We start from the raw sequence: 23938 nt of genomic DNA, 5'->3' as shown, positions 1-23938 counted from the left end.
TCTGGCTGGATTTACACAGATCAATATGAGAATGATTGAAGACCTCAATGCATTTTAGCATTTCTGGAGGGTAGAGGTTAAATGGGCACCAGTCATATTTTCACTAAACCAACCACAACTCACAGTGAAGTAGCAAAATATTCTTTGTTGATCTGTGATAGCCACCTCAAATAACAAAAAGTAAAGTAGAGGTAATACTTAAAGGTAAATGACAGTAAGAGGAAGTGTTTGTCTTGTATGCCATAGTAAAGGTACATTCTGCAGGAAGCATTTTTTCTCTCTGGCAGAACATTTGACACGTCAATACTAAAACATATTCTGAGACATTGTGTGGACAAATTCTACAGGTGAAATATAGTGATTCTGATGGAGTTGATTTATGCCAACATACCCAAGTCTAGGATACTTTTATAAAGCTCACATCAGAAACACGGCTGAACATATGGTGGGAGAATGAAACAAAGGAATAAATATTTTACCGTCATATTCATCTTTCTATAAAATATGAATAAACCTTCAAAATACATTATATGAACAGACTGAAAAGCAAATTTCTATGTCTGTAGAAATTATTGTAAATCCAAGATGTTCTTGATCACTGTTGAAATGTACCTATACAGTGAGTGAAGAACTTTTTTAAACTTCAATTTCCAGACAAATTCCTGACAACATAAACACAAGACTGCAGATAATTTGAAGCAGTAACTGTTCATTCCCTTTCTTGAAATGTCCAGTCTTGGGGAAATGTTGAATAACCACATTTTCTTCTTTACTTGCTTGGTACTGAAACACTGCATGCATGATCTAGCACTGTTATGAAAGACCTACTTTTTTGTATGGAGGGAGCCAAAACAAATACTTGCTTCAAAACACACTAAATTAAGGTCAATTCTTTAATGATTTGTGCACAACAAATAACACCATTCTATCATTTGACGAGTGAGATAATACCCATTAAATAAGAATGGCAGAATCAACTCTATAGGCCAAAGACCAAGATATTTCTGTTGATATGTATTTTCATTGACATTGGGATGTGTGAACTTTTTTTTATGTATCTCATTAAAATATTGGCAAAGAAAACACCAAGGATGTAAAAAGCCACAGGGTGAATGCAGGTGACACTATTTTGTAATACCCACAACATAATTAAACTATTCCTTGTAAATACATTCTTTAATCAATTTACTACGTTTTTCTGTCTGCAAAGTACTTTTGATTTAAACATGACTTTTGTTGCATATTTACCATTCAGAAAATCTATGTGAATTGAATTCTGCCTGAGAGAACTATTCTTCCTACTTATCTTCTTTCTTTTTTTATTTTTCTCTGAATAGCCGCCTTTATTAAAGAAATAAAAATAATTAGTTGAATGAATTAGAAACAAATGTATTATATTTTTTTCCCATGGATAGACTGACATTTGAGGTGCATACACATATGAAACAGGGAACTAGAAAATGGCTATAAGAAGAAAGGAGCATTCATGTCTTTACAGACAGAAATAAATTAATAGACAGATTGATCACATTTCGAATAATCCTGGAAAATTTATTGATAACTCAGTCAGATTCATTTCACCTGGCTTTAGTTGCTTAAAAGATGATGTGAAGTTTAATGTAGTTTTCCTAAAGTAAATAAAATGTGGAAAAAAGTTTTAATTCTTGAAACAGAGGGCTATGTTAGATGAAATAATTGCTCTTCTGTAGATACTTCCTCTCTGTTGCCTGTTGGGGCTGCTTGAATGATGAACTTAAACTGGACTAACATTAGGTCAGACAAATTCAATTAAGTATGACTTTAGGGAACTAAAAAAAAAAAAAGTTAATGTATGTAACTGTGAGACAACTGGATCTGTTGTCTATTTTACCTGTGTAACTAAGAAATGTAAATAATCTCAGATATAGACACTTAGATGACCCAACCAGGTTAAAGATCTTCAAAAGAGCACATCCATGATATACGCTGGTGAAATACAACCATGATATACAGTTGGACTCCAGACATATCACCCTATCCCAGAAGCAGGCAGCATGTTGGCACGTGTTACACATGACGTAATGCTGTTCATCATGGTAATTCCCTTTGGCTACAGAAGTCATAAAATCACTTTCTATCAGTCCTTTTCTTCTTTAAGACTCATGGAGGTTCAGCCCTCATTCCTTGCATAAGATTGCAGAGGTTGTGCAAAAGAAAATCTGTATTATAGAAAACTCCCAACACTCCCATCGTTCCATTTTTTGATAATGCATCTCTCTTACCTTCTATTAACTTCCCCGTCTGCTCTGCATTGCCCCCAGGCAAGATCTTGGCAATGTAGGCTCCAATTTCCCCACTGCTCCCTGGAATTTCTTTCCCACCTACAACTCGGATTCCCAGTCCGTTGCCTGTGATCAAAAGAAAGAGAAAACTTTAAACAGAGATGAAACAATGAATAATTGACTGGAAAGAAAAGGAGAGCACAGGTCATCAGAGGTCACTGAAGGTGTCACTGATAACTTCTGGCTGTGGTTGGAAGACCAAGGTTAACTGCAGTTCCATCTGCCACTTTCCTAAAGACTTTGGGCAGATCTTCTTGAGTAACTACTGTATGACTGACATAACACAAATAACTGATTCACCAAAAATTATGCTGAAGCTAAAACTATCTTCTTCTGACAACCTATTTGCAGTATTAATTAAATTGAATTAAATTGCTAGAAGTCCACGTGAAGTGTGGATTCAAAGGATAGCTTTATCATTTGCCTACAACATGCATGCAATTTAGCTGAAAAATTATAATAGTTGAGCTTCTAGAATCACATAATTGTGGAGACATTGACAGAGATCCTTGAGCTTGCTCTTCTGAGCAGCAAAGCATGTATTTTTACATGAATCTATACTTGGCAGATGCTATTATTTTTCTTAATTATTTGCTTTTAATTGACATCTTTTACATCTAAGGATGTGCAAATTAACAAAATGGGAAAAGTCTACAATAAATCTGCGTAAAGCATCATCAAATCTTGTATATTCTTCCTTTTTTAAAAATTACAGAGATGAAAATATTTTCATCAGTCATTATTTTGGCTGGAGAGAAGCAGATCCCTAATCTCCCTATGTACAAAAAAATAAGACTGAAAACAAAAGGTTAAAATACAGTATCATAAAGCTAATCTTATGCATTGTTAATTTTTCATACTGTCTTGTGGTTTTTTTTTTTTAAATACTTCCCATACTAGAAAACCAAATTTCTTCTTTGAAGAAAATTTCATATGAGATGATTGTCACTTTGATCTGGGAATATATAGGCTGACTTACCCACCTTTATGGTAATGGTTAAATAATTAATTTTCAATTTATTAATTTGATAAGCCAAACCTACTGAGTGATTAGAATAATCAGCTATAGGAAGGTCACCACATCACCTCTTTGCAAAGCTTTATCTTTTCAGATTAAGGTAAGGCTTTTTCCTCATAATGCTATTAGTGTTTAGTTTATTTCAGAAACAAGATTGCCACATTGAGTTTCTGACCAAAACAGTTTCCACTAGTTTTTCTATCCCAGTTTAGCTAAATCTATATCCTTTGTGCCTCAGCTTTCCTCATAATTTGATATTTTCCAAACATTTTCTTTAAAGGAGAGTGATTTTTCAGTGTAATTGGAACAAACTGCATAGTTATTTTAAATTAACTACCTTATTTCACTGCAAATTGCACGAAGTGAATGTGTACACCTACAAAAGCATTTAATCATAAGTCCATTCTTAGGACTTAGAAATTTATGTGGGCTGCTCTGCACAGATCAAACCCTACAGAATGAGTCATTAATATGTTAGAGATCTGAGGCTCACAACTGGCAACTATTAAGTCAGCAAATCCAATAAACAACTATTCTTAGGTTACGACACACACAAGCAAGGACACAGTATCTTACTCTCAACTACCACAGTCAACATATGGAATTTTCAATATATCAGTAGGACTGGATGCTTTTCATCACAGAGGAGAGGATGTCCACAGGGTCAAGGTTTTATCATGATACACTATACTGGCACCTCTACCTCTAGTAGCTTATTTGTAACAGAATGGCAGAGAAGCATATATATATATATATATCATTTGTCATATAAATGAGTGTACACATGATTTCAGAGGCAATCATAGGGATACTTTTGCTAGGCAAATTTGAAAATCATGGCTGACATATTGGTTTAGATTTTGCAAATCTAAGGTGTTTGTCCATATTACTGCTAATAAAAGAAAGTATTCTCCATGCTAATATATAAAGATTTTTATTCCTAGACATTTTGAAAAGGGTTGTGATTTTATGTTTTCTGGTTTTAGAGTCAAATGTAAAACTGACAGTGTGTATTAGGTAAGAGTATGCTTGCTAAGGGACAATCACAGGCGTGTGTGTGTGTGTGTGTGTGTCTGCAGCTGTGTCTTTGTTGCAAAAACATTACTAGAAGAAATATTTTAAGTTAAATTATGAAACATTCATTCTTGGTAGATAGAACAAATTACTTACTTTTTGCCCACTGAGCTCTAAGTACTCTGTATTGACTGACAAAGAAATATTTCTTGGTTCTCGCTGTATTTTCTAATGTGAAGATGGGATTTCAAAACTGTTTATACTGTTTCTATTGAAAATATTGAGCTTACTACTTCTGTTTGAAATGACATTGCCCAATTTATCACCCTGAATGCAGATAGTTTAAAAGTATCATCCATCATATGCTTTCTCAGATCTTTTTTCCCCTTGTTTTTTGTTTATTTTTTTACACTTTTGAGTCTTAATTTCCATCTCTCAGGCTATTTTGATATAACCAGACATTCATCTTTCAAATTTAGATTTTGAAACTAATGAACTACTGTTTTCTTCTTTAGAAGATACGAGACCAGTTAGCATCAGAAAGCAAATCACTGTGCTTTGAATAAGAGAGGGCACTTTTCTGAATTATGAGTATTGATTTCCATGAAAAATATCTTCAGGAAAACATCTCTTCAAAGGGGATTTTATACATTTAAGAACCAGTGCTTTTTAGAATCCTTCAAAGGCAGAAGACTGCTAATTAATTGCAACTGTTTCTACTGATGTCCCAAGGCTGTGATCCTACTCTCTCATCTAATCTTAACTAAAGCTTTAAGATGCAGCATGCTAAGCTAAAAAAAAAACCAAATAACCAAAACCAATCACCCAAAACCACCATAACCCAAACCCCAACAAGATAGATCATGCAACTAAATTGGTTTTATACTTTGATAAACAGAAAAAAATAAATATGAATACTAAATCATTCCAGTTAGCTTGTGAGCCACTGATTTATACAGCTCAACATACGAACTTTGAAGCTTTAGGTCACCTGCCCAGTAGATGAAAGAAAGGTGGTGGATGAAGTTTTTCTGGATTTTACTGTGGTTTTTGATACTGGCCCTCACAGCATCCTTATGGATGAACTGTCCAGCTGTGGGATGAGTGGGTTCACATCGTGCTTGGTGACAAACTGGCTGTAGGGTAGAGCTGAAAGGGTTGTAGTGAATGAGGCTACGTCTGGCTGGTGACCAGTCACCAGTGGCGTTCCTCAGGAATCAGTTCTAGGGCCAGTTCTGGTAAATATATGTGCAAAGGGTCTGGATGCAGGAGTTGAATGCACCATTAGCAAGTTTGCTGGTGACAAAAAAATAGGAAGTGCTGTTGACTCCCTTGAAGAACAAGAGCTTTTTCAGAGAAATCAAGGCAGATTGGAGCATTGGGCTATGATTAATGGGATGAAATTTAACTAGTGGAAATGTTGTAGCCTGTAACTATGACACTGGGTACAAGTATAAATGGGGAGACTGTAGATCAGCCCTGCAGAGAGAGATCTGGGGGTGCTAGTCAGCAGCAGCTCCATGTGAGTCAGCAGCGTGCCCAGGCAGCCAAGGGAGCAAACCCTGTCCTGTGGTCCACCAAACACAGCATCACCAGCTGGTCAAAAGAGTGATTATCCTACTCTGTTCAGCATTGGTGCAGCCTCACCTTGAGTACTCTGCACAGTTCTGGGCCCCACGATTTGAAAAAGATGTGCTTGAATGTGTCCAAAGAAGGGCAACAAAGCTGGTGAATGTGCTGGAAGGAATGTCCTATGAGGAGCATCTGAGGGTTTTGGGTTCATCAGGTTTGGAGAAGAGGTTGTGAGAGATGACCCCATTGCTCTCTACAGCTTCCTGAGGAGGGGAAGTGGAGAAGGAAGTGCTGAGTTCTTCTCCCTATTATCCAGTAATAGGACTTGTGGGAATTGTTCAAAGCTGTACCAGAGGAGGTTTAGACTGAGAAGGTGGTCAAAGACCAGAATGGATTTCCTTGAGAGGTGGTCAATGCCCCAAGTCTGTCAGTGCTTAAGAGGCATTTGGACAATGCCCTTAATGACACACTTAAAATTTTTATTCCACCCTGAATTGCTCAGCAGTTGGACCAGACAATTGTTGTAGGTCCCTTCCAACTGAAGCTATTCTATTCTATTCTATGCTAATGAAGACTTCAAGTGTTTAATAATTGCAGAGTTGCTTTTGAGAGAAATCTATACTTTGAGAAAAATATTGAATGACCATTAGCTTTTTTGCTTTTTGGCAAATAACCTACTTTGTAACTTTCAAAAGGAATTTCACTTGTCATTTCATACCCTTCCAGACATCACAGGCTGTTTCAGTGATGCATATTCATAATATGTATATATATATATATATATATAATATATATATACACACATATAAAAATTATATATGAGTAGTGAACAACACCTTGACACTTATCAGTTCTGTCACTGGTGACCTGGCAAGCATCACTGCAAAAGTGTTTTAAAAATTCATCACTCTTTTTTTCTTAATTGCACCATGAGATATTTTCTGTCCTATTAGATTTGTTTATTTTGAACTGGTGTAGTTCACTGTGTCTCAGACCACTATGAAATCCTGTCCCCTTCTACATTTCATTGTGTCACAGTAGCAACACAGTAGAAAGACCATAAATTACTTCGCTGGAATGGGCCAACCATAACCTGAGCTCTTCAATTACAATTTGGTCTTTTTTATCCCTTACAGAGATAATAAAGATCAGATTGTTGCCAATCTGTTGCTGTTGCTCTGGTCACAGGGAAGTTCATGAAATCTTACCGTCTTTTTACTACTTTGCTGAGCAGCTCCATTATAGCCATTAGAGTACAAACAGCCTAGATTTCGTGGAACTATTTCAGCGTATCAGCAATGATTAGACTTGCCCTTCCAAACAAATGCCAATAACCTGTTACATAAGATAAAGGTTAAAGAAAAAAAAAAAGGAAAAAAAGAGCAGAGAAAAACTCAGCTACTGCAGGCCCAGCAGGCTTTTTCTGGTGTTTGTGGCCCTGTTTTTACACAAAACTGAACAAAATTTTCCAGGGATGTTTTCTCTTACAAAAGTAAATAAAATTCCAGCTCCAAAAACACAGACTGATTTTGTTTAATTATTATATAAGTCCCATGCAGTAGCAACAACTTCACCACATGCAGGGGAATTCTCGTACCTGACCCAGAAGCTCTGTGCAAACGTTGTTCATGTGGTAATTCAAGCAAATATTTCCTCTGGGCTAATTTTTCAAAGTATGAAACCATTTGTCTGTCTAATTAGATGAGCAAGAAAAGTAAAGAAGCAATTAGAATGTACAACAGATTTGCAGTAATCACACATGAATTTGTGTGAACTGGAATAGGAAACTGCATGAGCGTCAGCAGCAATTTGACTTTTGTCATAGTTAGAAATAGAGCTATATGAATTTTTAATAGACTTTTAGGTGACTGAAATTTTAAGAAGGATGTTAAAAAAAATGTTACTGATTTGGATTTCTTAGAGTCTAAAAGTATAACCTTCAATATGGTAGCTGAAAGTCACTATTTCTGTAAACTCATGGTCATTTTACCATCTTTGGATATTGTGTGCTTTGAAGTTGAAACTACATATAGAATTAAAATGGGAAAAATTGAAATGGGCTTAAAATGCAAAATGCAGGTCTACAACGTGTCTGAGTAGTTTGAAATGGAATATATTCTTAAATCTAAAAATAATGGTTTTTATCACTTCCTAAAAAAAAAAAAAAAAAAAAAAAAGTCAGACCAGAAATGATGAATTATAGAAAGGAAGGACAAGGGTGATCTTTTTTTGGGCAATGGTTGCAGTTAGAAAAATGCATGACAATAAAGAATGAAAATGAGACATGAGTCATGAAAGATTTTGCAATATGCCAGTGTATCATGCTATAGCAATGAGAACATATCAATCAAATCAAACAATATGAACTCTTCCAACACTATTTGGCTGTGAATGGAGACAGAACATACCTTCCTCCTGTGTTCATTTACTGGACGTTATCTCCACAGTCCTCCTCTAGCCTTATCTAGACAAGACATAAGCCAGGGTGCTGATAGGCCCTTATCTGCCAGAGCAATTTTACACCATGTTCCATTGTCTGTATGGAACAGATGTGCCAGCTACAGAAAAAACAGCCATCTCTTCTCTTGGAGAGTTCAGAGTTAAAAGTACCATGAAGAAATGCAAGCTCTTTATTTAGTTATCATAGCTGTGACAAAGCAGTCTCTAAAGTCTGGAGGACAGACAGAAAGGAAGCATGAAAAAGCAAACAAAACCAAATTAGCTCAGGCACGTGGAAGGTAGCAGGAAAAATAATGTGTATAATAAAATCCAGACTACATTTTTATTTTCATTATTATTTCTATGCAATTCGATACATCACATGACGATCCATATTAGAGTTTGGTTTGGTCTAGATAGGTACAGATTGTGCTCAGGGGAACTGTTTTGGTACTTCTAAAAAAAATTAGCTTAAACGAAGTTGTTTCCTAGAAACATGATTTAGCCTACTCAGCTATTGCATTTCTTGATCATTGGCAATTAAGGCATAAAATAGACATGAAGTCAAATCATGAGCCAATGAAATTCAGATATATTGCAGTTGTTTTAATAGCACAGTGATGATTCATATCAGCTGCAAATCTGCTTCATGCTGATTTGCACACTGGTTATCCTCCTGAAGGATCATAAAGTGTTTTATGATTTAGCATCTTGGAGTATTAATCACATCTACTTGAAAACAAGACACAGGTCTCTTCTTTTTGGATGATCTGCCACATCATAATCTATGGTGTCATCTATGATAGACTGTATCTTTAAAACTGTAAAAACCCCTGTAGGCAGAGAGTTTCATCTGTGTTTACTGATAGACACCAATGGTTCAATAGATGCCACTGACTGACAGCTGAACTTCCTTGTTTAAAATGTTAGTTTTGAACACACCCATTTATATCAGCCTAAGTATTTAAGAAACAGCAACATAATTAACATAAGTATTCCTTTTATGTATTATATAAGTATATATATGAAATATTATATATTACTTTAGGAAAAACATAGTTCTGCATTCAATGCAAAAAAAACAATCACTGCTTCTCAAAGTGGCTGAATTACAGACTACTGGAAGCTGTGAGAATATTGCACTGTGTTTGTCCCGGCCTATATTCTTAAATACCTTCTGTTTGAACCACGATGAAGGGTTAAACAAACCTTATGTCTGACCTAATAAGACTGTGCTTACATTTACTAAATTTGGGAAAAATTTGCTATCAGTGGTAAACAGTGATAAACAATTACACCTGCTAAAAATCTTGTCCAGGGTGCTGCATAGACTTGTGCAACTTACACTCATGCTAAGAAGAAAACAAGAAACACATTCCTCTCCATTTTTCCTTACTTCTCTAGTAATCATGGTGCTGATATTTGAGGAGCACAAAGGTTGTATCTATTATAAATTATTTTTATGAAGCTGGTAAACTGGAAGAAAGGGTTAAGAGGAAACAGAAATGTTACTCTCATATCACCTATCAGGCAATAGTTCACGCTATCTATGTGGAGTGCTGATGCAATCCCAAGGTAAGACATGCCAACACTGACATTGTTTTCTTGAACATAAACATAAATACAGACACAGTGAGCTTACTCACTCTAAACTTAGACTCTGGAGCACCTTGAGACATTTTAGCAATGACTAGAAAGACCATGCAGCATCGATCGATCTTGTCGTCGGGACTGCATTACTCAAAACGTGATCCGCACCCTTCTCCATCTGTTCTGGATTTTATTTCCCTTTGTCACTATGTTCTTGCCCACACAGCTTTATTTAGTGAGCAGGCCTGTATCTAAACACATACAATCTTTTTCCTGTTCTAAAATGAAAGGACTTTTAAAAAAATCACAAAATACCTTAGATTTGCACATAGTTATAGCTAAGTGGGGAAAAAAGAAATTTCCTTTATCTAGTAGTAATCTCTCCTGTTTTATCTTATTCCCATTGCCTCTTGTCCTCCTGCCACGTGTCTCTGTGAAGAGCCTGGCTCCCTCTTGTTGATAAGACCCCTCAGAAAATGTCTCTTGAGGTTGAACAGCTGTCCCTCAGCTGCTGCTCTCAGAGCGGGTGCTGCAGCCTCCAACTACCTTGATGTCCCTCTTCTGTATCCTCTCTCCTCTTCATCAGTGTCTTGCTTGTGTGGGGAAGGCGTAACACTGAACACAGTATCTAGACACAGCCTGGCATGTACTGAGTAGAAGGGGACAGTCACTTTCTTTGTTACTGGCATGCTCCTGGTATCACAGCCCAGGATGTGCTGTGGTACACCTTTACAGCCAAGGGGCATGATGTGCTGTCAGCAGAGACCTGTCCCCCAGCCAGTCAGTCCCCAGCTTGCATCACTGCCCAGGGTTCTTTCTTTCCAGGTACAAGATTGGCAGCTGTCCTTGTTCAGCTTAAAATTTCTGTTGGCCCACTCCTCCATCCTGCCTCGGTCTCTCTGAAGGGTAACCTCAAAGATATTCCCCCTGTTTGATGTTATCTGCAAATGTTACAAGAATGTGCTCCATGACCTCCTCCATGTCACTGATAAAGATGGTCCCACAACAGGGTCTTCTGTGATACCCTACTTGTTACCTGCCTCCAGGAAAAGCACAGCTCATTAACCACTGCCCTCAAAACCCAACCATCTGACCAGTTTTTTACTCATCCAGTTGCCCAGACATCCAGACCTTTACATCCCTATTCCAGGCTAAAAGTTAAATGCCTGATGTCTGGAGTCTCTCTCAGCTTACTGCAATATTGCAATTTCAGTCCAGTATCACAAAACGTTAAGGAATTTTATGAGGATGAATCTACCACAAAAGACAAACTGATCTGTTCAGGCAATATGTCAGCCAATCGTTCATGGCTTCGCTAAAAAATAAATCTATATTTGTGATATTTTTAATGTTACAGTAGTTTCTTTTAGCTCAAAGCTTTTTATTAATGTTCTTCTCAATGAGAGGGAAAAGTTGAGTAGATTTTATTGATGTTTCCCCCAGAGTATCAGGAAATCCAGTCAACAGAGAAAAAAGATTAACATGCACAATGCACTGCTGGTATATCACAATTTAGTGACTACTTAGTTCTTTACTTCTGTTGTACCCAGCTCAGGGTACTAAAAAAATACAAGAAGGAAGCATCATAGACAAATAATTTTTCCACATTTAAAAGCTGAGGAGTTGAAAAAATGATTTTTAGTTATTTTTTTGAAGAGTAGGCATAAATGTCATAAGATTTCTTATGTCACATCTTATTTGTGATATACTCACTTGATGTCATACAAAATTAATATTTCTTACTGTAATTTGATTAGTAAAAAATTGAAAACACAGTATATGAATTAAGTGCATAATAATTTGCTAGTCAGCTTGCTGTTTGTTGACATTAATTCTTTCAAATGCCGTTTTTTTTTATTTCAGGGACAAAAGTAACTTATTTGCCTGCATAGCTTTTTCCTTTAAACACTTCAGTCCTCAATTCTCTTTCAAGAGAATGGTATGATAACTTTTTTTCTACACCCTAGAAGAAGTTGTCAAATTAGGGAAATTTTTAGTCTTTTAATGTATAAAATATATATTTTACTTATTATATTCTCAAGCTAATGACTACCACTGTCCAAGGCATCGTTAAGCAGCAAAATTAAAACATTTTCGCAGAAAACAAAAATACAATTTCTAATCTAACATGCAGACTAGCTCTTTCCTATATCTTACACTTTTGCCTTCTTAAATTGCGTCTCTTAGGAAAAAGTGTATTGAAGTGACCAAGTGGGGGCTGATTTCTTATTTCGTGTGTTGGGAGTATTTTCACGTCATTTGGGGGTGTTTATCTTGGACAGCTTTGGCTTCATCAGCCTTGACTTCATCAGCCAGTTTCACTCCCTTTCTCAAGGAACAGATTTCTTCAAGAATGAGAACACTTTCTGGCTAACTTTAGATTATACATAGAAAATCTTGCTGACAGCCTCCCTCCCCCAATTTCTTTTTACTGAACTAAACCAGCAAACAAGCATGCAGGCATCGAGTGTATATTACCTGTAAACAATGCTAAAGTGAAAAAAAAAATCAGAAACATAGAAATTGAAGAACAGAGACTTCACTTGACAAATACTGCACCTCAATTAGCTGGTGCAATGATGTTATGAGACAATCAGAACCTCAGAGAACCCTACCAATCCACAAGGAACATTTTTTCTTTGCATTGGTGACCTGAAGAAACATGTAATATATGGTCTGTATCTCAATAAAATATTTCTAACAAACAGAAAAAGTTGTTTGTGGTTTAACTTTTTTTTTTTTTAATTTAGAAAAGTTTAATGGTACTGAGTTCTTTCTCAAATTGCTATTAAGACATCAACAGACATCTCTCCTTCCTTCTATTTCCAGTCCTGTCGTCATTTCCTACCATATGACTTCCCAGGAAAACCTCTGATTGCCTGGCTGTAACAGCTCAGTCCCTTTCTGTTTATGGGTTTTACCTTCTGTGCCATGTCTCGGATAAGGAGCAAGTGTTTGAGGGAATGATGGCCATTAATTAGGGATTAAATCCTTCCCCAGTGACAAGAGAATGTTAGAGGAGGGTATTGCTCTTTTGTGTAAAGTGTTATCTCAGTTCTTCACAACATTAAATGAAAGAAATAGGATAAGTAATCCTCTAAGAGTATGAGGACAAGAGATGGGTTACAGTTCTCACTCTCTGTCTTTGACAACTATATCACATTCAACACAGACTGTGACTATATTTAATGTGTTTTTAATTGATTAATAATCATATATTCATTGCACTTAATTATTTTGCTGTAAGAACTGACTGCTTAACTGGCAGGAGAAAGAAACCTAGATATATAGGGGTTGTTCATTTAGAGACTATCTGCAGCAGTGAAGTTTTGATATAGGAAAACCCTTTGAATTCTCTTTCTCTCAGGATAAGCACCCCATGAGCTGGCATGCTGCAGAAGTGTAGTGTTGTTTGCAGGAATCAGTAATCCTTATGGAGAGAATAAGGCATGTCTGATACGTGTATAGTGTTACAGCTACCCTGTCATCCTCTTAGAATTTTCACTGACATCACTGCTGAAGTGGAGATTAGGGACTCTTCTTTACTCCACTATAAAGTTCACAGATTTTTTTCTGAATTGTTTCTTTGCCTTTTTTTTTTTTTTTTTTTTTTGGTGTCAGAATTGAAGAGGATATTCCACCACATGGACAGTCTGGCTGCACAAAGGTACATTTTTCTCCCTGGAAACACAGAACATCCCTACTATCAAAATGAAGAATTGCTGGTGACTCAGACAAAGTGAGGTAAAGCAGCAAAAATTACCTTTGACTGAGTGCACTCGTTGTACCTAAAGACATATTGAGATGTGTCACCCTGAGTGTGCCTAAACAGCTTTCTGATCAGGAATAACACAACGTGAGTTATCTTTGCAACATTTCCAAAGGTATTACCAGTGCGTTCATTACCTTCAGTAGCCATGTCCTTAATTAACTTTTTCAAACATAATGATGGATGGCACGTTAAAAAACAGAAGGGAAAATTCTGGCAGTATAAAACAGCGCTTCTGCTGCTTTGCTAAAGGATCCAACAGGAACAAGGGACTCAGTGAAAACAAACAGTGAGTTTCTGGAGCGGAAAACACTGCTATATTATCATTTACTGATCACTGCTGTCATTGCTTTGGCAAGTCAGCATAACCATGATGCCAACTCTTTTTTTTTTTTTCTAATTGCAAATTATTAGTCAAACTTTGCAGAGAAAATCCCTGGCAATTCCCTCACACTTATCAGCCTGAGGAGGGGATATTGCATACCTTGAAGAGTTGTGAGTTCTAGATGATGGCATATGATAAACAAACAATAACCTTCAAGAGAGAAGCCCTTGAGCAAGTATACATTTATTTTTCATTCAGAGCTACTATTCTCTTGCAATTAGAATTTTGGCTAAGTTCCTCATTCCTTAAACACCTCATTCATATGCCAAACTTTGCAGTATATGCTTTTGTGTGTAAAATTATGTCAGATTATGTAAGAGGCATCAAAGGCATCTGTACCTCAGAGCCAGTTTTTATTAATCAAGAGAGCAAATAAACCCAATGTGTGTGTACATAATACGTAGTGATGCAGCCTTAATTTTAAAATATTTGGGACTACTCTTACTACTGATACACATAAAGCAACAATTTCTGGATAATAACTGGCAGTATGGTAAGACAGCGATGAGACCTGTGGAATTCAAATTATAGTGGTGATATTAGGATGAAATTCCAGCTTGTCCTACTGTTATAGCCGTGGTATAGCTGGTTAACTGGGCTGACCCAGCATACTGAATCATTAATGCACCAGTTGGCCCAGGAATTCCAGTGAGATGAGATGAGATGATGGGCTGAAGCACTGGCCAGTTTCCCAGCAAAGCGGCTGGTCAACAGTTACAGGAATTCTCCAAGTGGGAATTGTGGACAGTTTGGGACATTTCCCTATGTAGCTTCTGCTATGCACACTCCAGTTAAGATACACTAATTGCATACTGAAGATGTGTTGATTAATTCCCTAAGAGGACAAACCTGTGTTTCAGGCATCTCTCCAGGCAGCTCCTGCTGCTGAACTGACTAAACTACACATAGATAATTTAAAACGACTGTAGAAAATGTTCCTGCCTGTGCATAAATGATCACATAGGACAGGCTTTTGTGCATAGCTAAGATAGAGGCTGTTTCGTACATACTGTGAGGTAATCAGAGACAGTGGATACGCTGTTGTGGTCACCCAGGACCACAGGCCAGCTGGCTTGTAAGTATCCAGCAACACAATAATTCAGCTGAAGATGCTACTGAAAGGATGGATGCAACAGAGACTCCCACTGCCACCTGGTCAACTGGCTGTTCTCTTGGAGAGATCTGACTCCCCATGTGAGCTTTACTGAGGGTTGTTTTGTTTTTTAATATACTCTCTTCCTGTGTTTATTTAGCAAGTATATCAAACAAAATGACTCAACATTTTGGTACTTTCAATAAGGAAGAGAACGGGAGGGAGAAGGGGAGAGCAGAAAGAGGCAAAAGGAAGAAATAAAAAGAAACAAAGAAATAGAAAGAAAACAGCCAGCAAAACAAACGTGGCATCTAGATGAATATCCAATACTGCTGTAGTGACATAGCTGTGGTGATATAAAAGTATATGTTGTTTAATTTACCAGTATTTTAAGTAACTTTTGCTGCATAAGAGAACTCTATGTCTTCCTCTGATTAATAGTCATTGCCTGGTTAATAAACAAAGACATTTGCTAATAGTTTGCAATGTTTAATGTTTAATCAAAATTAATATTTTTAAAACCCATGTATCTCTGGGAGAGGTCATTTAGAAAGCTGAAGGCTAAGCATAAAGCACTGCACATTTGAAGAGAGTTTCTGTGTACTTTAATCCTTCAGACACATGAGAGAGGGGGAAGAAGGGAGGTGTATAGTCAAGGAGTTATGGTACTTCAAAGGAGTGAAAACTACAACTAATTTTTCTGTTTCAGGTCCTCCCCATTGGCACCCTATTCCACCTTTGGCTCTTTTCTGTACAATTTGCACTTAAGCCTTTTAAATTTATATGTACACCATACAGAAATATGCCTGTGCAGGTCTCCAAGCATGTATCTGGACTAAAACACAAAAGTATGACCGCAGCTTGTAGGCACAGAGTCGAACTTGGTTACTCCAATTAGAATTTAAGTACAATATTGTACAGCTATAGCAGTGAGCAATCCCAGTGTGGGCTACGTAACCTTAGCAGGATACTGAGTAAATTTTTGATCCTGTGCAACCTCACGGTGTGCAGGGCATTGGTAAATGGGAAGACAATATCTATACCTTGGTTTAGTCTGATACACAGTATGTTGCTGTGGTTGACAGCATGAGAACTAGTCGAGAATTTGGAATAGGCATTTCAAATTACATGAGGGTAAATAACTTTGCATAGAAAAGCAGGCTTCAGCATCACTAAATCATGAGCTTTACAGTTGTGTGGTTGTAATTTCACTTGCTATTGTAAGAGAGCAGTTTGTATCACAGCATTACTCATCAGCCTGCAGGGCAAAGATCCCCACAAGGATGTTGAGGAGTTCCTGCGGTCTGTGAGGGCCCAGAGCAGCTCAGGCTGACACACAGCAGTGCCAAGGGCTCCTTTCATACTGTGCTGTGTGGGTGGAGGGGTCTTTCTGGATCCTGAAATCATCAGTGAGTGTTACGCTGACTAAAAAGAAAATACCTCATAATACATACAGAACATTCATTTAACACCCTAAATATGAGGTGGATGCTGAGGATGGAAATTATCAAGATTTTGCTGCCAGAAATCCTGTGAAAACAATATTTAGCAATTCAAGTAAGTTCATGCCACTTTCTACTTAATGCTCGAGGAAACACCAGAGCTGGCAGTCGGTAATTACTTCTGTGCAGAAACAGAGTTTGACACACACTATTAGAATTTTTTAAGCAAGTTAAAAGAAAGTCTAATGGTTTCACAACAAAATCCCTTAAAGCATCCACCTCTGAAAGAAGACACACAGCGTATTAAAAAAACTTTGAGTTCCTTATCAGTATTAGACGTGAGAAAGAGTGCAATTCCAAAAGGCTCAGACAGACAGACCTCACCTGTGCTAGGTCTTGTAACGAGCAGCCTTTTACAGTTTCATACATGAAAACATCTCACTGTGTTCCTTCTCTCAGCCTTGGAGGTGAATGAATATCACCTTTGCCAATATCTCCTTTGCAAGTAGAGTCTTACTTATGCGAACATTTGTGTCAATGTTAGGGGAAAAAAGAATAAACCTGAAATTCTGTGATAAATGTCTCCATGTGAAGATACCACAGAAAAATGGGATCTGATTGTTCTGCTAACTCCCTGTGTAGGGGGGTACAGTTCCAGAAGAGAAAGAATAAAATTCTCAGTTCTGTACACGTTGAACACCTACACAAGCCTATTTTATAAAAACTCATACAGAGAATATAGAGTTATATAAAAAGCAACAGCAAAACAGACTGTTTATATGGATAACACAACAGATTTTTCCCTCTGTTTTGAACGTCTGTATAGCTTATATATCTTGAACAGATGTTGTGACCTTTTTTATGCTCCGTTGCTTTCTGTTATAACCAATGAACACGATTTAAAATGACCACTGAATTTCCTGCTACATAGACACAGGAACTATTTTTAATACTGCAAATCTTTTGTATAATTCATGCTAATCAAATTAATTATCATGTCTGATAGAGGGTTGTTTTTTTTACCTGAAACTGTGTGATCCTTTGGGTCTCTCAGTAGTTTGAGCCTTGTATGAGGGAAAATGTACTGCAGGGGCTTCCCATTTATCTGAGGAACACAAATAGGTATATCATGAAAAGATAAACCAACAATAATTGTATCAATAATTTCAGACAGTTGAAACAGGAACAAGCAAACAAACATATTTCATCCAGGAAAATATCATAACTTCACAATTCAAAAATGCCCCCAAGTTTCAAGACGTTTTTCAGACTGCAAAATCCTTCTACAGGGGAATGAATATTTGCTTCCATAACTCCAGATGAATTTCAAATATGGTTCTGGTTCTGATTTTTCCCAATGACTAGAAGGTGGACACTGTCTTCTGTAGTTTCTTTTAACATTGATCTTTTATTCAAGCGATGTTTAAGAGAAGAATGAAATTAAACATAATTGCTGTATTTTTCATAAAATTCTATTTATAGACATCTAAACAAAATGTTGGTTGAATGTGTAACCAGCCACGAGTTACTGCTTTAGTTTCAGCAAAACCACATATTCCAATGTATTTCTTGACTTAAATTCCAAAAGCCTTTTGAAAGACCCCAACTAAAACTTGTAGGACAACATTTCACATGAAAATGCACAACATTTACCTGGGCTGATCCTAGAGAGTGACAAAGCTGAAAGCAACACACCTCTATAATAGACTCTAAAGAGCCAGATTTCCTGTTGGGATGATCCCATCTGCCCCGTGGTTTGGGCATGGGAGGGGCCATGCTGACCCACCTGCCAAGGATGACCACACTGAGCCCATACCAAAACGACCCTGCAGAAGGAGTGCTGGTTGCAACACACACCTCATAACTGTCATGCACCCTTTTTGCCTACAGTTTTGGTCTCTTGGTAGCTAAGCTGAACCCATCACCTGTCTGCCTCTGACATGTTGGTTCCACGTCTGGGTGCTGCACCCAGACAAAGAGGAGAGAGCACAACTGTGACTGCTCCAGGATGGGACCTTGGGGAGGCAGACTCAAGCAGCCAAAGGGACAATATTATTCAGTATGGCAATGCAGCAGCCTGAGTGTACCAGCAGCCTCCTGCCAAGAGTTTATTACTATTATTTATATTTAAGTAGCATTTAAAGGGATTAAGCTCCTCCTGAACTAAGCACTTCAAACCTAGTTTCTACCCTGGACAGTTTATGAAGTTAATGGATAGCACACATAAATGATGGGGAGGGGAAACAGAGAAGTCAAGGGACTTGCTTAGCTCAACCCCACAGTGAGCAGAAGAGTTTATACATCTATTGTTGTAATTCAGTTTCCCATCCAGTGAATGATGTTGCATTTAGAAGGCTGAAATCCTCCCATAACACACTGAGAGTAGTATTGACTGTAATTAATTTATGTCAGACATAAAGGAGATCATGGATCTGGTAGTGGGCAAGTACTCCAGAATAAATCAGAGCATGACATCAGGTAGGCATTTGAATTTATCATGGAATTTTGCCAGGACAGAGTCTAACACTACCAGAAGTGTATAAAGTGCCAAGAGGCTTCCACGCTTATAAATGGATAGGGAGAATGTTATGTTTTTAATGACATTACCATAAATTCAGCAGGTGTAATATAACAGTAAAAGTAACATATTTGTCATGTGTAGCTTGCATTAAATTGTAAAAAATCTGAAAAAAATGTATCTCATTTTCTTTGGAATTAAATAAGAAAAATACAATTATTGCAGTTCACAAGAAGTGCATGAACGCATTTGAATAGATCTTTAGTTGAGATCCATTTTGGTGGGAGGAATTCAATCTAACTGAGGAACACTGCAGCTCTTAAACTTCAATTCATATTATTCTAATACTGCTATCTTATCTTTCTATAGCAACATTTTTTTTAATAAATAATAATCCAAGAATATTCAATGCCATATAGTACATGACTGCTGACAAATATGTCAGAAAATATATACTGCCTCCTTCTTTAGCCTATTACTTCCTCATTATTTTCACTTCCAGAATTTTATGAGAAAATAAATCTTGGTGATTCATATAGCTCTGAATAAAAGCATTGAAGTTTATTAGCATTCAGGGTAGCATATTATTTTTTTATCATTGGTGGGACTTAAATTGAATGTGTTGTTAGACATTTACTTTCAGACCTGTACGTGTCTGAAAGTGGCAGAATAAATAGAAAAAAACAGTAGTTGCTGTAAATAGATAATGCAAAGAACAGTTACACTGTTCTTGATGCTTTTGCTTGAAACACTAATGTCCATATTTATCTGAAATCTATTGAATATTTGAAAATCTCTAGCACACAAATCCTTTCGTGTTTCCAGTCGTCCACATCTTCTAACTTCACTGATGCTGATTTCCCCTCATCTGAATATATGCCAGGAGGCCTTTCTAGCTGACTCTTCTCCCAGTTTCCCCAGTGAAGATACAGAGAGATCCCACAAATACAAACTATGGTGCAGAGGAGCCTTCCTTCCACTGCACTGCTGCAGGAACAGAGGACATGTAAGTCCCTAAGCCCAGAACTAGGTCACAGGGCAAAAGGTGACTTGATCCCACTTATTTGCTACAAAGTCCAGAGATTTCTGCCATCTGTCCCTGTCATGAAGATCCTTCCTCACTTGTTTGGGAGCACTCAGTACACTTGACTTGCAGTTCAGCCCTGGCAACGTCATCCTCTTCCTCAAGGAATGTAAGCTCTGGTCATGGGTTTTATGTTATTAGTCAGTGGAAGGAACGGCAAATAAATGCGCTGAGGTTTTCTAAGACTGATATGGAGGATCAGTTTAAATATGCATTATATTTTCCCTTTGTTGTCTTTCAATGTTTTGTCTGATAAAGAAAATCTATGGAAGCCTCATATATAGGGGAATTTTACAAGGTAAAGAGGACAATCCAGAAGAAAAAAATTCTCTAGTGCTGTATTTAAGCTCAAGAAATAAAATGTATGAAGTGCATTTTAGTATTCCAGGTGAAGTCCATAGCCACATCTATAATGTATTAACTGGTGTTTGGATCAGATCATTAAAGCCATGATAATTCCTGGTTTTAAATGGTGCTGCACCTCCCCTTCCACCAACGTTAGACAGGGACTGATAAGGTGAATCTCAGCAGCTACACTTTGCTGTAGTCCTCTAGGAAATGCCATCTTTGGGGGAAACTTTACCTGAGTAAGGTATCCAGGAACAGGACGATGGATGCTCAAGGTGGTGAGTTAGTATCTATCCTAATTTCTGAATACCACAGGTACTTGCATGAGCACACAAGGCCTGTAAAAGCTGGCACCAAGAATTTCCACAGCTGTGGTAATCCTGCCCCTTTGAATCCCTACATTCCCTCTGCACAGAGTACAAATGTCAAGTTCTCTAGAAATCCTCAAGGTGGAAAGTTCTCTCTGCTGATGATGGAGATAAGTTGCAAAAGACGTACTGAAGAAAAACTTAACAAATACACTGTTCCTGCTCATTATTACATTGCAAAGAGCTCCATTTGTTTCTGCAATTAGGTGAGTACAGCACTCCGACTTTTGATCTAGAAGTCATCCTGGCATGCAGTGAGAACAACATTTCTGGGTGACTAAGAAATGAGGCACTGCTTGCTAAATTCCATCTTGAATTACAGTGAGGGGGTGGCTAACAATTCACTCATTAGATCAAATATTTTAACAATTACTCTAAATTTGGAAATGTCCAATATGACGTTTCTCATCGTATTTCCAGAGAATCTAAATCATAAAATGCCTCCAACCTCAACCCTCTAATAGAAAACAGTTTACTACGATTTAAAATAGACAGAAAATAATCAAAACTAAGCAGGATGGCCTTAAAAAATGTGGAACAAAAGTTTGCAGGTTGCCTTCTGTATCTCTGTCATAAATGGTATTTTCTCATTTTAACCCTACAGCTCACTTTATGGCCCATTTTTTCATAATTTCTAAATATCCAAGTGACCCTAAAAAGGCATGAATTAAATTTCAAGAGAATGGTAATATGCTTTTTACAGCCTTTAAAAATAGGGGATTGCATTCAAAAGGCTTCATGCCCAGAGTCCCTGCCTTCTTTTTGTGACTAGAAAATGGTTGCCAAAGTGAACTGATAACAATACACTGATATTATGATGAGTTTGGGATTTTGTTATTCATTTTGAGCTTAAAAGGACCCACCTATGATGACTGGAAGTATTAAAAACCCCTCACAAAGAAACTACTTATGGCCTGCTAATGTGCTCTCACTGTCCATGCCTTTGTCATGAAGCTTTACTGTCCTGGCACCTCCTCCTACTGTTCCTTCCCAAACTGTTAGTAACAGCCAGTTTAGCTCAGGATATACAAATGATTTTCACAGAAAATAATAAGAAAAAAACCATGTCTGGAGATTTAAAGAAGGTCTGGTCAACTGGCAGTGACTAAGCAAACTGTTGAGGTCAACAGTGATCAGAGGGAAATCTGCAATACATTATGTACTCATTAGGTTTAACCACATTTACTGTCCTCAGGGAAGGAGTTCAGAATCAATATATTGGGAAATGGCTATCAAGATATTTAACTGAACTGCAATTTAATGTGATTTAAGAATACTATATAGCACCATGGAAGTTGCTATAGAAACAAATATATTTTCATATTTATAATAGAGTATATGAGCTTAATCTGCTAGGTTATAAGGAATCCATGGAAACCTGGAAGTTCAGAGTTGTTGCTCCACTGCATTCTTGCTTCAAAAGCACAGGCTTGTTCTTTATTTATTACTTTTCATTTGTACAAGCCCAGTGGAATGTAATCAAGCAGTTCTGATTTCATCTAGTAAGGAAATTGATGTTTCATATGTGTGAAAGAAAAATCTTCTGGAATACAGATATTGTAATAGTCAGTAAAATATTCTCTTTTTTAAAAAAAAGAAGAGCATACAAATGGCAAATTTACAGCCAATAAGTGTATTTGGAAACATGGACTGATACATTACAAGCAGACTAGTACTATAATTCTTCTTTCTGTGGTTGGTTTGTGCCCAGTAAGGGATATTAATGGAGTTGCAATGGCTTAATTCCTATGTTAACTAGGAAACTGCCCTCCTAACTGATTTCAGGAAATCTTCTGCAGCAAGAGAAGCTCTGGATGAAGGTGAACCTGTTCAGATGGTTCAGGAAGGAGAATGATTTGCCATTCTTAGCTCCAGAGTACATTATACTCAGACACTACAGCTCCCCGTGCAGGGTCGAGTTGAAGACACAGGAGACAGGCACAATGAACTCAGTAACTGTTTTGTTACACACAGGTCTGAAAAAGCCTTTAGGGAGTGTTTACTTTGCCTCACCATTTTCATGGGCCTGAAATGGTTTATTTCTCTTGGTAACTTTAAAATATAAAACTAATGAAAAAGAAATAGAGAAGTTAATACTGACTTGCTTCTATTGCTAAATGTTTTACTTTCTATGTGGAGCTAATGAAAGGGTTCTCTGACCCTTTTTATCTTGTCATGAAACAATTTAATTTCTGGCTGTGTCTGAAAATATTTAATTTTTTTAAGTTTTCTCAAACAAATGTTCACAGATAAATAAGCTCTGAGTAGGGTTTTGATAAGGTAGATGATGTAGAGTTGGTGAGCACTGGCATTTCACTCTTATACAGACCTATTGATACTTTTTTGTACCAGTGAGTGACTGGTAGCTAACTCAGATGGAAATAGATGAAGAAGGAATTCTTGTAAAGCTTCTCCTTACACATCACTTCTCTTCTGCAGAGGCTTTACATGGCACCAGACAAAATTATTTAGAACATGTTCATGCTCCAATTTACACCCATATTTTACACTCCAATTTACACCCAATTTACACTCCAATTTACTCCAATATTTTACAAAACCAAAACCTGTGGTCTTTCTCAAGATTTTAATGCAGTATCTCTATTTCCATATAACCATGAGGATACCAAAACAGCTTCAGGAAGAGAAAAAAACACATGTTTTCCTCCTGGAAACATTCAGGAAAAGAACTGTTAGGCCCTTTAACTTTCCTCTTGAAAAATTTTGGTCAAAGTTTTTCAACCAGTCTTAGTGCTATTTATATGAGAGAAAAAAACAAAGATCAGACCTCTGTGACTAAAACCTCTCATCTTATTGACTACCTCTTTATCACAGGGCTCAGAGTAACAGTAACCCTTTTGGATAAACCTGATTTGAAGGGAAATTTTCAGTTTTACCTCAGAACAGTTTAGTGGTCAAATACAATTATGTATGCTTAGAATAATGAATGTTTCTCATAAGGATTAAAGTGATCAGA

The 23938-nt window shown here is 37.1% G+C and overlaps 1 protein-coding gene across 9 annotated transcripts in view; it reads right to left on the bottom strand.

The window, feature by feature from the left end:
• Positions 1–23938, bottom strand: part of PCLO (piccolo presynaptic cytomatrix protein) — a 337346-nt gene that overhangs the window by 117679 nt on the left and 195729 nt on the right. For all 9 annotated transcript variants that reach the window (XM_032689501.1, XM_032689502.1, XM_032689505.1 and 6 more), the window contains exons 9-10: positions 17667–17748; positions 2262–2387 (exon numbers count right to left, since the gene is read on the bottom strand). In XM_032689501.1, coding sequence (XP_032545392.1) covers positions 2262–2387; positions 17667–17748 — 208 coding nt within the window. The remainder of the gene's footprint in view (positions 1–2261; positions 2388–17666; positions 17749–23938) is intronic.

Source organism: Chiroxiphia lanceolata, chromosome 5 (assembly GCF_009829145.1).
Source record: "Chiroxiphia lanceolata isolate bChiLan1 chromosome 5, bChiLan1.pri, whole genome shotgun sequence".
Classification (NCBI taxonomy): domain Eukaryota; kingdom Metazoa; phylum Chordata; class Aves; order Passeriformes; family Pipridae; genus Chiroxiphia; species Chiroxiphia lanceolata.
This window is presented reverse-complemented; position numbering and strand designations above follow the sequence as displayed.